At 45.4% G+C, this 13743-nt stretch overlaps 1 protein-coding gene across 4 annotated transcripts in view; it reads right to left on the reverse strand.

Annotated features, from left to right (window-relative positions):
• Positions 1 to 3083: 3083 nt before the first annotated feature.
• Positions 3084 to 13743, reverse strand: part of gabrb4 (gamma-aminobutyric acid type A receptor subunit beta4) — a 52702-nt gene continuing 42042 nt past the window's right edge. For 3 of the 4 annotated variants that reach the window (XM_068599889.1, XM_068599888.1, XM_068599891.1), the window contains 6 exons: positions 11805 to 11887; positions 7436 to 7573; positions 5979 to 6131; positions 5019 to 5275; positions 4362 to 4451; positions 3084 to 4140 (listed from right to left, as the gene is read on the reverse strand). In XM_068599889.1, the coding sequence (XP_068455990.1) occupies positions 3787 to 4140; positions 4362 to 4451; positions 5019 to 5275; positions 5979 to 6131; positions 7436 to 7573; positions 11805 to 11887 (1075 nt within the window). In that variant the 3' untranslated portion in view covers positions 3084 to 3786. The remainder of the gene's footprint in view (positions 4141 to 4361; positions 4452 to 5018; positions 5276 to 5978; positions 6132 to 7435; positions 7574 to 11804; positions 11888 to 13743) is intronic. The other variant, XM_068599890.1, reaches the window with a different exon arrangement.

Raw genomic sequence — 13743 nt, forward strand, 5'->3', positions numbered from 1 at the left:
TCGGCTTAACCGCTGCGGGTCGACCCGCTCTGCAAAACCTAAAGTCTGTCTGGTAAACGGGAAAAGCCCAACGAGAGAATTTCATTCAAGATGGCGCCGCTGCCAGTGGACCGAGGCGCACTGCGACTCCCAGGAGCCTCCAGCAGCTTCGGCTTTAGCCGCGTTCTTGTTCTTGAGGGAACGATACGAGCTCGGAGCCGCCAGACACTCCTTCACTGTGAGAGGACTTTGCACTGATCCCTCCATTATTTTGTTCACACCATGTATTTCTTGTGTTTCATTTTTTAGGTTTGGTTTGCAGAAGTATGCCAATGCTAGAGAAGCTGTCCATGCCGTTAGCAGTGAGGCTAGCTGGTATTACGAACTGCCATGTTTTTGTTCATGCATTAAGAACTATTAAGTGAAAGATATCATATTTACAGTACAATTCACATGTAATTACACATATACACTAGAGGCAAGAAAATTCACATTGAAATCAGTTCAACACTTTTTTTTCTCCTCCTCTGCTCCTTGAACATGTGTGCCAAAAGAAATCTATCTTCTCTCTTGTATAAGCTAATATCCTAAAGTAAAAGCATAGAACAGAAGATCCTCACAGCTTTTGGGATGGATGTGCTGATATCATGAGTCGTGACGTGAAGTGAGTGGTGAGTATATCTTGTGAGCATGCAAGGGCTGCTGAGCTTCTCCACGGTGAGTTAGTGAGTTCATTAAAGATATGCGTCAACGATATCAAGAAACAGAAGAAGTTATATATTACTTTCTGGGGGTAAACCGACCTGAATGAAATGTGATCCTATAGCAGGTTGAAACCAGGTGGATGCATCAGGCTTCCTCCTTTCTTTTAGTGTCATCAACACTACGGTGGCCTTTGAGCCCCAAACTTCCAAACAATATGTGCTTTTCTTGCACTGGAACCAGACGGCGTCCCACGGCCTCACGCCCTGACTCTTCATCAAGATCCATCATGTTGAACACTGTGACAGGTTTCAGCAGAATGAACTCTGACTCTAAAGGACAAGTTACCTGAAAGGTAACCTCCACCTCTACGGGCCTGAACACACTCGCAGGCGTCTAACACCATGGACCGAGCCTGCAGTAGTAGATGCTGTGGGAACACCATGAAGATCTGCTCTGTATCTTATTGCAGAACCCGATCGGCACAAAGAGAATCATATCTCGTACTGACTTCGCTGCAGCGTCTCAGACGAGGCGTTTGAGTCGCCGTGTGCATATCTCACAGGTTGTTAAAGGGGAACTCCACGGCCTCCACACACGTCTGTCTACAGACTCCTGCATGCGTGGAGGAGACAACGTGACGCCTCTGCGGCTCCAGAGGGCGCCGTGTGACGTCCGTAAACGTCCTCGAGTGATGTCACTCGAGTCAGCGCGTGAAGACGGCGACGTCCGTGTGGAGTAGGATCGAGGTGAGCTGAGCTTCCTCGGCTCTGCTCGAGCCTCCAGGCTACATAAGGAGCTACGAGCGTAGCACAGCCATGTTTAAACAGGCGATGCTACCGTCTTCAAGTTCATTGCATCTCAATCTCACCTCGCGTCCATTTGGCAACTTTTGAAGAACTCTGAATGTGCACATTTATATTCCAGCTGCAGGTTAATACTGAATAATCTCTGTAGAACACAATAGAAACTGCTCATTTCCTTCACAAACAACAAATTGTCTTTTTTCACATTGAAGTCACTACGTGTTGGTCGCGTCACGCTTCGGACTCACAGCTGACGGACAGACAGACACACAACGTCCTGCCGCTCTCTCTCTTCTCTGGATCGCTCCATACTTAAAGGGGATATTTCTCTCTTGCTCCTGCAGCATCGTGATGAAGATGCATTCAACTGAAACACAAATGAAGTCTAAACTTGTTTCTGGTCAGTGTCACAAGACACGAGCGACGTCCTGCGCTCCAGAGGGGAGAGGATGTTTCTGAGGATGAAGTGATCATCTTCCTCTTCCTCCCATGTGTTAATGTGTTAGCGTGCAGGATGTAAATGCCCCCCCCCCCCCCCCCCGCTATGGTTCCCAATGGTAGGTTTGGTTGTGTAGGTTTTGCTCGCAGCCTGTTGGTGAAGATGAGATGCTGGTCTGCACTTCAGCTGAAGCTCAACAGGCACGGGAGGTTTGTTAAAATGAGTTTTCCCTCCTCTGTCCTTCTGCCTCAGACTTCTATCGGACGTCTGAAGCTCTTTAACTTTCCCTCGGTGGCTCGTTTGGATTCCACATCCTAAAAACATGTGATTATCCTCTAATTAAAAAAGTTCAAGGTCCTCCACTACTCTTCCCCTACTTTGCAAATGAACCTGAGCAATGTGTGTGTGTGTGTGTGTGTGTGTGTGTGTGCGTGTGTGTGCGTGTGTGTGTGTGTGTGTGTGAGAGCAAAACCAAACAATAATGCATATGGTTTATAGGCCTTTTGGTCGTTATTTCAATTCATGGCTATTGATCACACGCCTCCTCCGCAGGAATCTGCATCGTTCCTGATGCTCCTGATCCTCTGGGCGAGGAGCGTCTGTGTGACGGCACTGATCCAGTAAACGTGTGAAATGTTGAATCCTTCTCCTCGCGTCTTCTGCCCATCATCATCATCATCATCATCATAATCATCACCCCAATCAAATATTCTTGCCTTCACAAACTGCTCAACGAACAAACAAAGAAATACTGAAGTGGTCAAACTGCGGCGGACATGTTGACTCTTTTGAATATAAACACATGACCTCACGTCTCAAAGCGCTCCTCGTCTCCGTTTAGCAAACACAAAGCAGGATATGACGTGGATGAGGCCTGCGTCTAAAGAGCAGGAGAACCAAGCAATAGGAGGAAATAAACAGTACAAGTATACTTTCATGAGAATACTGAATGATAAAATGTATAGAATATGTTTGTTTTTTCACACAATCAAAATGAGTAATGCATACCTTTGACTCTTTGACCTCATAATGCCCTAAGCTCTAGAACACGCTCCCACACGCTCTGAAATCACAGTATTTTTCAAGACAAAATCATATCTACAATAATCAGCACTTGTTTTCACCCATAATGAAAAAGACCCCCCCCCCCCCCAAGGACCTGTTGTCTAAAAATAGCATGAGAAGAGAAAGGAACACGCGTGTGCGTCGGCTCTGGGCGAGAGCGCGGCGGTCAAGCGTCCGTCCACGCCGCCTCTAACGCAGCCGACGGCCAGACAGAGAGAACGATATCACTTCAAAAAACCCAAAGAACGACACATAATCCAAACGAGGTGGCTGTACATTTAGAACCGGAGGTTTCCGTGCATGTGGCCCGCGGGCGTGTGCGGTCGTGGGGTCGAGGCCCGAGCGCCTCGGCTGCCGGCGGCGGGGTTCAGTAAAAAGTCGATGGGACTCTGAGACATCTTTTCTCTCTCAAGAGCTTTCACTTTCTCTTTTTCTTCTTTTGTTTTTTAGCAAAAATATCATGCAGTCTTTAGTTCTGAACCCACCAGGTGGGATCCTGTGTTTGTTTGTTTGTTTGTTTGTTTGTTTGTTGTTTGTTTCTTTCAGGAGGAAAAAGAAACGCAAAGCCTTGAAATCTTCTCTCACAATTATTCTTAAACATTCAAGTCATCCTATTAATACTTTGTACAGCAGAAAGGTCCTTCAGATTTCACACGTGTATATATAAATATAATATATATAAATATGCATATACATATGTTCAACTTGTATATGTGTATACATATTTTGGAACTGTATCAAAGCCAATTTAATGTGCTCTCAAAATATGGCCCATGATTCCTAGTGGGATGCTCATCAATTCACATAGTACAACCAGTAGATCAGGTTGAAGAATCCAAACGTGATGGGGAAAATGACCCGGGACCACTTGTCAATGGTGCTCACATCTGACAGGTTTGGGATTTTCAACTTGAGCTTGGAGGAGCGTCGTCGTAGCCGACAGTTGGCCCGGCTCCGCATGGCGCTCCGGTCCAGCGAGTGGTGGCTGAAGCCGTCGCGCGGCGCCATGGGCTTCCTGAACTGGACCCCGGAGCTGTCGAAGGACATGACCGAATTCCGAGAGTCACTGACGCTGCTCCCCACGTCAGAAGGCATCACCTCGTTGTTCATCTCCAGCGTGGTGAGCAGGATGTTTCCGTACGCGTCCACCTGCCAGGAGACGGGAGGACACGGTCAGGACGAGCCGGAGCGTCCGGCAGCCGCAAAGCATGAATATGAAACTGACACCAACAAGCTGCCTCCACGCAGGCGTGACATGGAACCACATCTCTTGCATGCCACACAAACAGTGAAAGAGTTTCTCTATGCAGACATGTACTGGTGACTTCACAGTGAGGCCTGCAGCAGAGAGGATTTCTAAATACATGTACCCCAACTTTTCTTTGTTCCTCGAGATACAGATTTCTTCTCTGTGTAAATGACCTGAAGGTGTTGGTTTGATACGGCACGGAAATGGAGTCCTTGCAATGTGAAAGAAAAATGAAGAGAACATTAAAACGGCTATAAAATTCTGTCAAATAAGCACATTTTCTCAAAATTACACAATGCATTAGACATAAAGTTAACAGTCAACAACTTTGAATACGCAGAGCGTTCGGTACGCAGCGACTGGGAGGCGGCTTCATTCAGTCTGAACGCGCTCATTCTGATATTGGGTCCAGTTTAGCTTGAACACAGGTTACAACGCCAGCTAGCAGAGTGAGAATGAATGAAGCCTGCAGCATAAACACAGACAACCAGCTAAATAAGAAATGAGAATGTTTTACGCCGCTGTTGGGCTCCACGAAGCTCTATCTCAATGAAAAGAGCGGCGCTGGATACAGAGCAGCCAGAGCTCCAGGTAGAAGCAATGCATGATGGCCCGTGAATACATGTCGGCCGTGGGCGCGTCAGCGTGCTTCTGCACGTGTGTGTGTGTGTGTGTGTGGAGATGTGTGTGTGTCTGGAGATGTGATGTGCGGCGCTGCTTTGTAATGAGCCCTGACTGACACGGGAGGAAGAGAGAGGTAGCAGATGAAGATGCAAACCTGTTCCCTCAGGCGCTTCTCTTCGTATCTTGTGCGCTCGTTGTTGGCTTTGTTCAGCCGCTCATTGATTTTCTTCTGCTGCGCGGGGCCCCGGCCAAAGAACACGTAATTTACAAAGGCATATTCGAGCAGGGCCAGGAACACAAACACAAAACAGCCCATGAGGTAGACGTCGATGGCTTTCACATACGGAATCTTTGGGAGAGTCTCCCTAAGGTGGGTGTTAATTGTTGTCATGGTAAGCACCGTTGTCACACCTGAGCACAGCAGCAGACACACAAACAGAGAATTATACACACAAGTTCTCCACACGGGCGTCGTCCGACCCGCAGCCCTGCAGCTCAGAGACGAGAGAAGAGTTCACACCAGTTAGTCAACGAGAAACACTTTGTAGAAACACAGCGTCAAGGGCAGCCCAGCATTTACATGTACAAGTATGTGAGGCAGTAGCAGTAGCAGTAGCAGTAGTAGTAGTAGTATTAGTAGTAGTAGTAGGTTGGAAATACTCAAATAAAGTAAAAGTGCCTCTAAATTAAAGTCCCATGAAGTCCAGTTCTACTTGTTCTACTCGTGCTGCAGTTTAACTAAATACAAGTGAAACTCACTGTCAAGAAGTTATTTAGCATAAAATAAACTTTATGTTCTATAAATGTGTGTGCGTATGCATGAAATAGTTCAGAGGCAGTAAACTGACCTCATGTCTGTGTTTATGACATGAATATGAACGTGTGAGAGCTCCTCTGTGTCACACAGTAACGTCCATGTATCACACGCCAGATGTGATGTCACATGTGACCTCAGCGTGTCTGCTGTCCGTGTTCACACGCCAGCAGCGTGTTGCTGTCAGAGGGAACACGTGACGGCGGCGGCGTGTGAGCCGCACGCGCCGCTTCCTGTGATGGTATTCTCTAGTCGGGTTTTAACACAGTTGTGAGTGTGATAGTGCTCGGTGCTGCTTACCCAGGGCCACCCGAGCTGCAGAGGCATCATAATTGATCCAGAAGGAGACCCAGGAGAGGATGGTGATCAGGATGGAGGGCATGTATGTCTGCAGGATGAAATATCCGATGTTCCTCTTAATCTTGAAACTCAGCGAAAGCCTCGGATACGAACCTGAGAGGAGGAAGGATGGAGTGACAGATTGGAAAAGGTCAGCGAGGAGGGAGGAGGTGGGGGGGCATCGGCACAACTTAAGAGTTCCAAAGTCTGCACTTTGACAACGCGCAGGGTCGTCATTTCTCCATTTGTTCAGATGGAGCACTTAATTTCCCCAAAGCGATGGATTCTTTCCAGGGACGAGTTCGATTCCAATTAAACATGGCAGCAAGTCGCCAACACGGCACATTTTTCTGCAACCCCCTGTCTCAGCAGGCGGCGCCGCGTCCCTCTGAGGATTGTCACAGAGAGCTGCTCTGCTTTTCTTTTGCACTTTCTCCGTCCTCTAAACATCACCAAAACGGCATTTTAGAGGAGCGTAATTGCAACGCCAGCCTTTGCACTCGCGAGGCGGTAACTCGCTGCGCTGCCATTTACAGTAAAACATCAGCTGCTCGCGCCCAGACGTTAATTGGTCTTTTGACTGCACTTTAATTCAAAAAGCACAACAATGCAACGCTGATGCAAACGGCAATATTTACATCGCGGCAGCGTTTCTCTGCTTCAGCTGAAACGAGACATTTACGAGGATGGAAACAATACAAATTGCACTAAATATAGTTAAATTCCATTCTATGTATTCTATCTCCAGTTTTATGTCCAATATGTCACCAGAGAGAACAGGCTTGAGATAAGCGTGATGGTTTTAATCTAAAAGGCTCTTTGCTGTGGGGACCGCGGTGATGGACGACCTCATCATCTGCAGGTTCCTGTAAATCTTTTAATGAATCAATAACACAGCAAACATACTTCATCACACCTCAGACAAGAGGCTGAGATCACACGAGCCCAGATTAATGTTCATTAAACTCAAACATGAGGATTACACTTTTACTTTGGTCTTTCGGGTAAACACTATTGTGCTTTTTACCCTCTTGGACTCGTCTAAAGTCGGTGATCGTCTCTCTAGAGACCTGAAGGCTGCAGAGCTCTCAGCCACGTGAGGTCGTCAGGTTATTTCATCCAGTGAAAGAAAAGTTAAAATAATAAACTTATTGACTTTCTTGCTGAGCGTTAAATGAGAAGATAATCCCACTCTCCTGTCTGTGCACTGCATATGTAGACTTAGCTTAGCTTAGCACGAGGAGTGAAACATGAGCCTGGCTCTGTCCGAAGGTGAAGACACGTCAACCTTTTTGTGCATGTGTTTCAGGAACACTGATGACGAACCCATCAGACTCCTGCAGCCATCATGACATCATCATGCTTCATGTGCACCATGCAGGGACACCTGTGGACTCAGGTACTCATCAGCAGCTCACCTGTGGTGAACTCCACCTCTCTGGACACTAAATGTTTGTCTACGATGGAAAACTGAGGTAACTCCAACTTTTCCACGCCCGTCACAGCGTTGTCTCCTCCCTGCCAGAAGAAGACGATGTCGTCTGTGGTGTATCCGTCTGAGCCGAGAGAGAGAGAGAGAGAGAGAGAGAGAGAGAGAGAGAGAGAGAGAGAGAGAGAGAGAGAGAGAGAGAGAGGGAGAGAGAGAGAGAGAGAGAGAGAGAGAGAGGAGAAGGAGGACAACATGGAGAGTCAGTGTGGAGAAGGAACAGCATCAAGATAACTTTCTATTTAAGTTTGTTTTCAGAGTCTGGAGAGCGAGTGGAGGCCTCGACTGTTTCTGTCTCTGGTTCATTTAGAGGAGCAACCTGGCAACGTGTTCAGCAACGTGTTCAGCAACTTGTTCAGCAATGTCTTCAGCAACGTGTTCAGCAACGTGTTCAGCAACTTGTTCAGCAATGTCTTCAGCAACGTGTTCAGCAACGTGTTCATCAACATGTTCATCAACGTGTTCATCAACGTGTTCATCAACGCGTTCAGCAACATGTTCATCAACGTGACCAGCAACTTGTTCAGCAATGTCTTCAGCAACTTGTTCATCAACGTGTTCATCAATGTCTTCAGCAATGTCTTCAGCAACGTGTTCATCAACGTGTTCATCCCGTGTAGCGCTGCTGAACACATCACAACTCTCTATATAACTGTTTATATACAACAAATATTATATTACATTATTATGTATTATTTTACACATTTCTTTGTTTGTGGAACACACTAAAGTTGCCAGGAACGTGAGCGGGAGACATTTTTAAGTCTGTGGCGGATCAACAGCTCCAGGTTTATAACGATGGATGTTTTGGTTGTTTTTCGTGATTGTTCCCTTTGGGCTGGAGGTACACAACACTTTGTCAACAACCACAACTCTCACTGTGATAAACGTCTGTTGATTTGTGTTTGCGGATATGATCAGCATCACTGTGTATTCACCTGACTGCTAACGTTTAAAATGTCCAATAACGTCATCACATATCCAGTGAAGTGGCTCTGGATTCATCAAAGTGACTGTGATCATGAAACTAGATTGTAGAGCTGCAGAATTGTTTCACAATACTAATCTGGCTTCTTTGGACATTTCTGCCTCTGAAACATGTTTTTCATGAAGTCCTCAGACGTGATGACTTCACGTCTTTCTGGTCAGACTTTTAAACCTGACGAACATGATGATTCAAACCTGTCAAACAGACGTGTGGACGTTCAGCAGGTTTATTTCAGTTCAAGCAGCAGCTGTCTCCTGGAGGAACAGCTGACCTCCTGCCTCCGCAGACTATTATTAGAAATGTTTTCACGACGATCAAATACAAATCACTTTTCCCTGAAACCGTAACTGACAAACGAGTTTGTTTAAATGTGAATATCATTCATAAGAGATGCTGATGAAACTCTGAGCTGGAGATGACCATCAGGCTGAGATTTCACAAGGTTATGAAAAGAATCCTGAAGACGCTTCGGTCGGACGAGGAGAGGAGACGCGCTTTAAGGCTTTAAGGAGACATGTTTTAAGGCTTTAAGGAGACATGTTTTAAGGCTTTAAGGAGACATGTTTTACACTTTAAGGAGACATGGTTAAGGCTTTAAGGAGACATGTTTTAAGGCTTTAAGGAGACATGCTTTAAGGCTTTAAGGAGACATGTTTTAAGGCTTTAAGGAGACATGGTTAAGGCTTTTAAGAGACATGTTTTAAGGCTTTAAGGAGACATGTTTTAAGGCTTTAAGGAGATATGGTTAAGGCTTTAAGGAGACATGTTTTCAGGCTTTAAGGAGACATGTTTTCAGGCTTTAAGGAGACATGTTTTAAGGCTTGAAGGAGACATGTTTTAAGGCTTTAAGGAGACATGCTTTACACTTTAAGGAGACATGTTTTAAGGCTTTAAGGAGACATGTTTTACACTTTAAGGAGACATGGTTAAGGCTTTAAGGAGACATGCTTTAAGGCTTTAAGGAGACATGTTTTCAGGCTTTAAGGAGACATGTTTTAAGGCTTTAAGGAGACATGATTAAGGCTTTAAGGAGACATGTTTTAAGGCTTTAAGGAGATATGGTTAAGGCTTTAAGGAGACATGTTTTAAGGCTTTAAGGAGACATGTTTTCAGGCTTTAAGGAGACATGGTTAAGGCTTTAAGGAGACATGGTTAAGGCTTTAAGGAGACATGCTTTAAGGCTTTAAGGAGACATGCTTTAAGGCTTTAAGGAGACATGTTTTAAGGCTTTAAGGAGACATGTTTTCAGGCTTTAAGGAGACATGGTTAAGGCTTTAAGGAGACATGGTTAAGGCTTTAAGGAGACATGCTTTAAGGCTTTAAGGAGACATGTTTTCAGGCTTTAAGGAGACATGGTTAAGGCTTTAAGGAGACATGGTTAAGGCTTTAAGGAGACATGGTTAAGGCTTTTAAGAGACATGTTTTTTAGGCTTTAAGGAGACATGGTTAAGGCTTTAAGGAGACATGGTTAAGGCTTTAAGGAGACATGCTTTAAGGCTTTAAGGAGACATGTTTTCAGGCTTTAAGGAGACATGGTTAAGGCTTTAAGGAGACATGGTTAAGGCTTTAAGGAGACATGTTTTAAGGCTTTAAGGAGACATGTTTTCAATGTGGAACACGCAGCATCGATGACGTCACCAAGAGAGAAAAAGCTCTGAGTTAGAAACTTTTCTCCTCTGCGTGTTGTCTGCAGTCAGACTGCATTCGCTGCTGCATGGATATATATTAACACAATATATTAACACAATATACACTAACACAACGTATATCACTCTCCGCGGGCAGCAGCAGCGGTCGGCAGGCCGGTACGCGTCCAGCGCAGAGCGGCGTCCATGTGAGGACGTTTCTCATTCTGCTCCATCGGCGTTAAACTCACTGAAGCAGCAGATTCATGAGCGTTAAACCAGCCGCGAGGTCACGGGGTCAGGAAAGGTCACATCGTTCATGAAATGAAACAACTGGCTGCTAATCAATCACACTGATGGCTGAAGTGCATGACTCCCACGAGCGCCGCTCATTCCAGGAGCATTATCAGATATTCTTGCAACTTTTTGATTCATGGCGTATCCACACTTCACCGCCTCGACGCCCCCGAGGGCGAAGCCTCTGCAGCGCCATGCAGAACAACGAGGACGGCCCCGCACGCAGCCAGCGTGATGGATGGACTGCTCGATGAAAATGATCAAGCAAATACAATTTTTAATTACACCGCGAGCACATTTTCTCCCGGGTATTGATTTATCTAAATGAAAGCGTTGAGATGTCATTATTGTGTGATATTGTGTGAAGACTGCAGTTTCTTAAAGGTTCCTCCACCTGCTTCACACAGAGAAGCCAGTTCGTCAGCCATTTATGGATCATAAGCCCAGCGGCGCTCGAGGAGATTCAGAACAAAAGGAACAGAAGATCCTGAAGAACTCGGACTTGATGGAATATTTCGAGATTTTGAGAATGATTTTGAGATTTTTTTAATCTTTCTGAGAGAAAAGAAGATTGAAAAGCACGCTCACAAGCTAAAGGAGATGGTTAGCTTGGCTTAGCTTAGCATGAAGAGTGAAAACAGGGAGAAACAGCAAGCCAGAAGACAACGACAGAAATAATATAAAAAACTACAAAACTCAATAATTAACACATCACATGTTGTTTATCTTGTTGTTCTGCATTTCCCAAACTTTTCCCTTCAAGGACAATAGATCTGGATTTAATAGAATTAAAGTTACTATTGTTGAGAAAACGCTGCTATGTACTATCTTACTGAACACATATAAATATATATCTACATACTGAGCACTTCTTTAATGAATATTACTGATTAATCAGCTGTGAAATGACTCTTAATGACTCAATAGGATTTTATTATTATTTACACGAGTGCAAATGATTCATTGAAATGATATTTGTGGATGTGCTGGGTTCATGTATGCATGGCACTAATATGATGTTGAGGATGCCGTAAGGTCCATAATATATTAATATTAATGTTATCAGTCAGAGGTTCATCTCCATTTGTCACACGGAGGGAAAACTAATCAATAAATCTCTGATTTCATCACTATTTTATATTTTAAATCAGCTGACAAACAGCACACGTTGGTAAAGGTGCCGAATATTTCACCAGCGGCTCCTCGGGATGATTTAATGTAAATGTATTTATTTCAAACAGCTTCATTGATTTCATGTCATGTAGAGGTGATGTCAGACTCTTCAGATGAACCAGAAGCATCTTCCTGTCTGTTGCGTTTCGTTTGTTTCCTGCTTCAAGGTCACTGTGAGGTCAGAGTTCACGTGGTGGTGGGAGTGGAGTGATACTCACAGCTTTCGATCTCCAGGGTGCAGTTCTGGTCGTCCAGAGGGTATCTCCTCAGGTCCATCATGCACGCCGCCGTGGTGGTGATCCTGAGGAAGACACACGTCACACAGATGAAGATCTCACCTCATCACTCAGAAAGAGGTGAAGACGCTGACAGGTTGCACAACATGAGCAACCAGCAACGTGTCCACACTCAAGTTGCACTTTCAGAGACATTATTTCATTATTTCATGATGTTGGTTGAAAATGTGAAAGCAATAATTCACAACGAGCTTTCAAACCTGTTTAGTCAATTTCACATGTGCCTCTGGGTGCGACATGCTCATGACCATGGTCATGGACCATGGTCATGGCTCATGACCATGGTCATGGACCACGGTCATGAGCCATAGTCATGGCTCATGTTCATGGTCATGGCTCATGGCTCATGACCATGGTCATGGACCATGGTCATGGCTCATGGCCATGGTCATGGCTCATGTTCATGGCTCATGGTCATGGCTCATGAGCCATGGTCATGGCTCATGGCCATGGTCATGGCTCATGGTCATGGTCATGGCTCATGGTCATGGCTCATGTTCATGGTCATGGCTCATGGCTCATGGTTCATGGCTCATGTTCGTGGCTCATGGTTCGTGTTCGTGGCTCATGGTCATGGGTCATGGCTCATGTTCATGGTCATGGCTCATGTTCATGGTCATGGTTCATGGCTCATGGTTCGTGGCTCATGGCTCGTGGCTCATGGTTCATGGCTCATGGTTCGTGTTCGTGGCTCATGGCTCGTGGCTCATGGTTCGTGGCTCTTGGCTCATGTTTCAGGACTCAGGGTGAACATGTGGCGACACATTTCTCTCGTATATTTAAAGGGATATTTTAGTACTTTCCCTCCGTTTCCAGAGACTATAGTAAATATGATTTATGTTTTACGTTTCTGCGAGCAGAACTATATCCTTCTGTGTGGATCACTAACTGCTCAGCATCGCCGATTTTGTCAATGCAGGATATTTATTGCTCGTTCCAAGATGTGCATTTCTGCCAGGTAGCTTTAGAAAATATGTAAGCATAGCACTTTATTAATATCAATAAAGCCAGAAGCACAAGACAAAAAAAAAAAAAACAGCGTTGGCTACAAATTACACATGTAGGGGTCTTTGGCATTTAACTGAAATATTTACTGGTGCAGCACATTTTGGTAATTACATTTCTGCTGTTCATACCAGCTGCTATGTGTTCATCACACCGGCTTTCATTCGCTTACTGCCCTCCTGTGTAAATGAAATAGAAAAATTAATTTCCAGCTCCTCATCTGGGCGTCGGGCGCTCGCTCCCCTGTGACCGGTGGCTCCTGACAGAGCGTCATGAGAGCGATGGCAAGTTGCACCCTTCAAAGCATGTTTCACAGTCTGGATGGATTACTATCCTGTCGACGTGGACGCGGCGGTGCCGCTCCATCCGAGGTTTGCACCGCGGAGCAGAGAGAACGTGCGGCACCATCCACAGTATTAGAATTAGTAATACAGTAGATAATAAGCTGAAATATAGTGCTTGAACACCCAGTTTGTAAATTGGTCACGGTGGGGTGAACAGAGGTGCTGTCGCCGCGTAATTGGAAAACAAAATATGTTCTGCTGAAGCTGATTGGGCCGGATCAGCACACAGGCATGTGGAGCCGCGGGTCCACGAGCGCAGGAGGCAAAGAAAATAAAACATAAACAAAATGTGTGACAGGTATTTCTTCACAATGACACCGAGCAGCGCTGTGCTGCAGCAGCGCCGCGTCTCGCTGCAGAAACATCCGGCTTCATCACGGTAACAGCAAAGGTCACGGTCAGCAGCTTCATGGTTAAACAGCCACAAAGCTCCTCTGCAGAGCGCCGATGTCGGTTTCATGCAAATAAAATGACGAGCGACGACACAGAGGAGTAATGACGCTTTCATCTGA

This window comes from Clinocottus analis, unplaced genomic scaffold (genome assembly GCF_023055335.1).
Source record: "Clinocottus analis isolate CAN_PGR_092001 unplaced genomic scaffold, fCliAna1.0.p SCAF_5, whole genome shotgun sequence".
NCBI lineage: Eukaryota > Metazoa > Chordata > Actinopteri > Perciformes > Cottidae > Clinocottus > Clinocottus analis.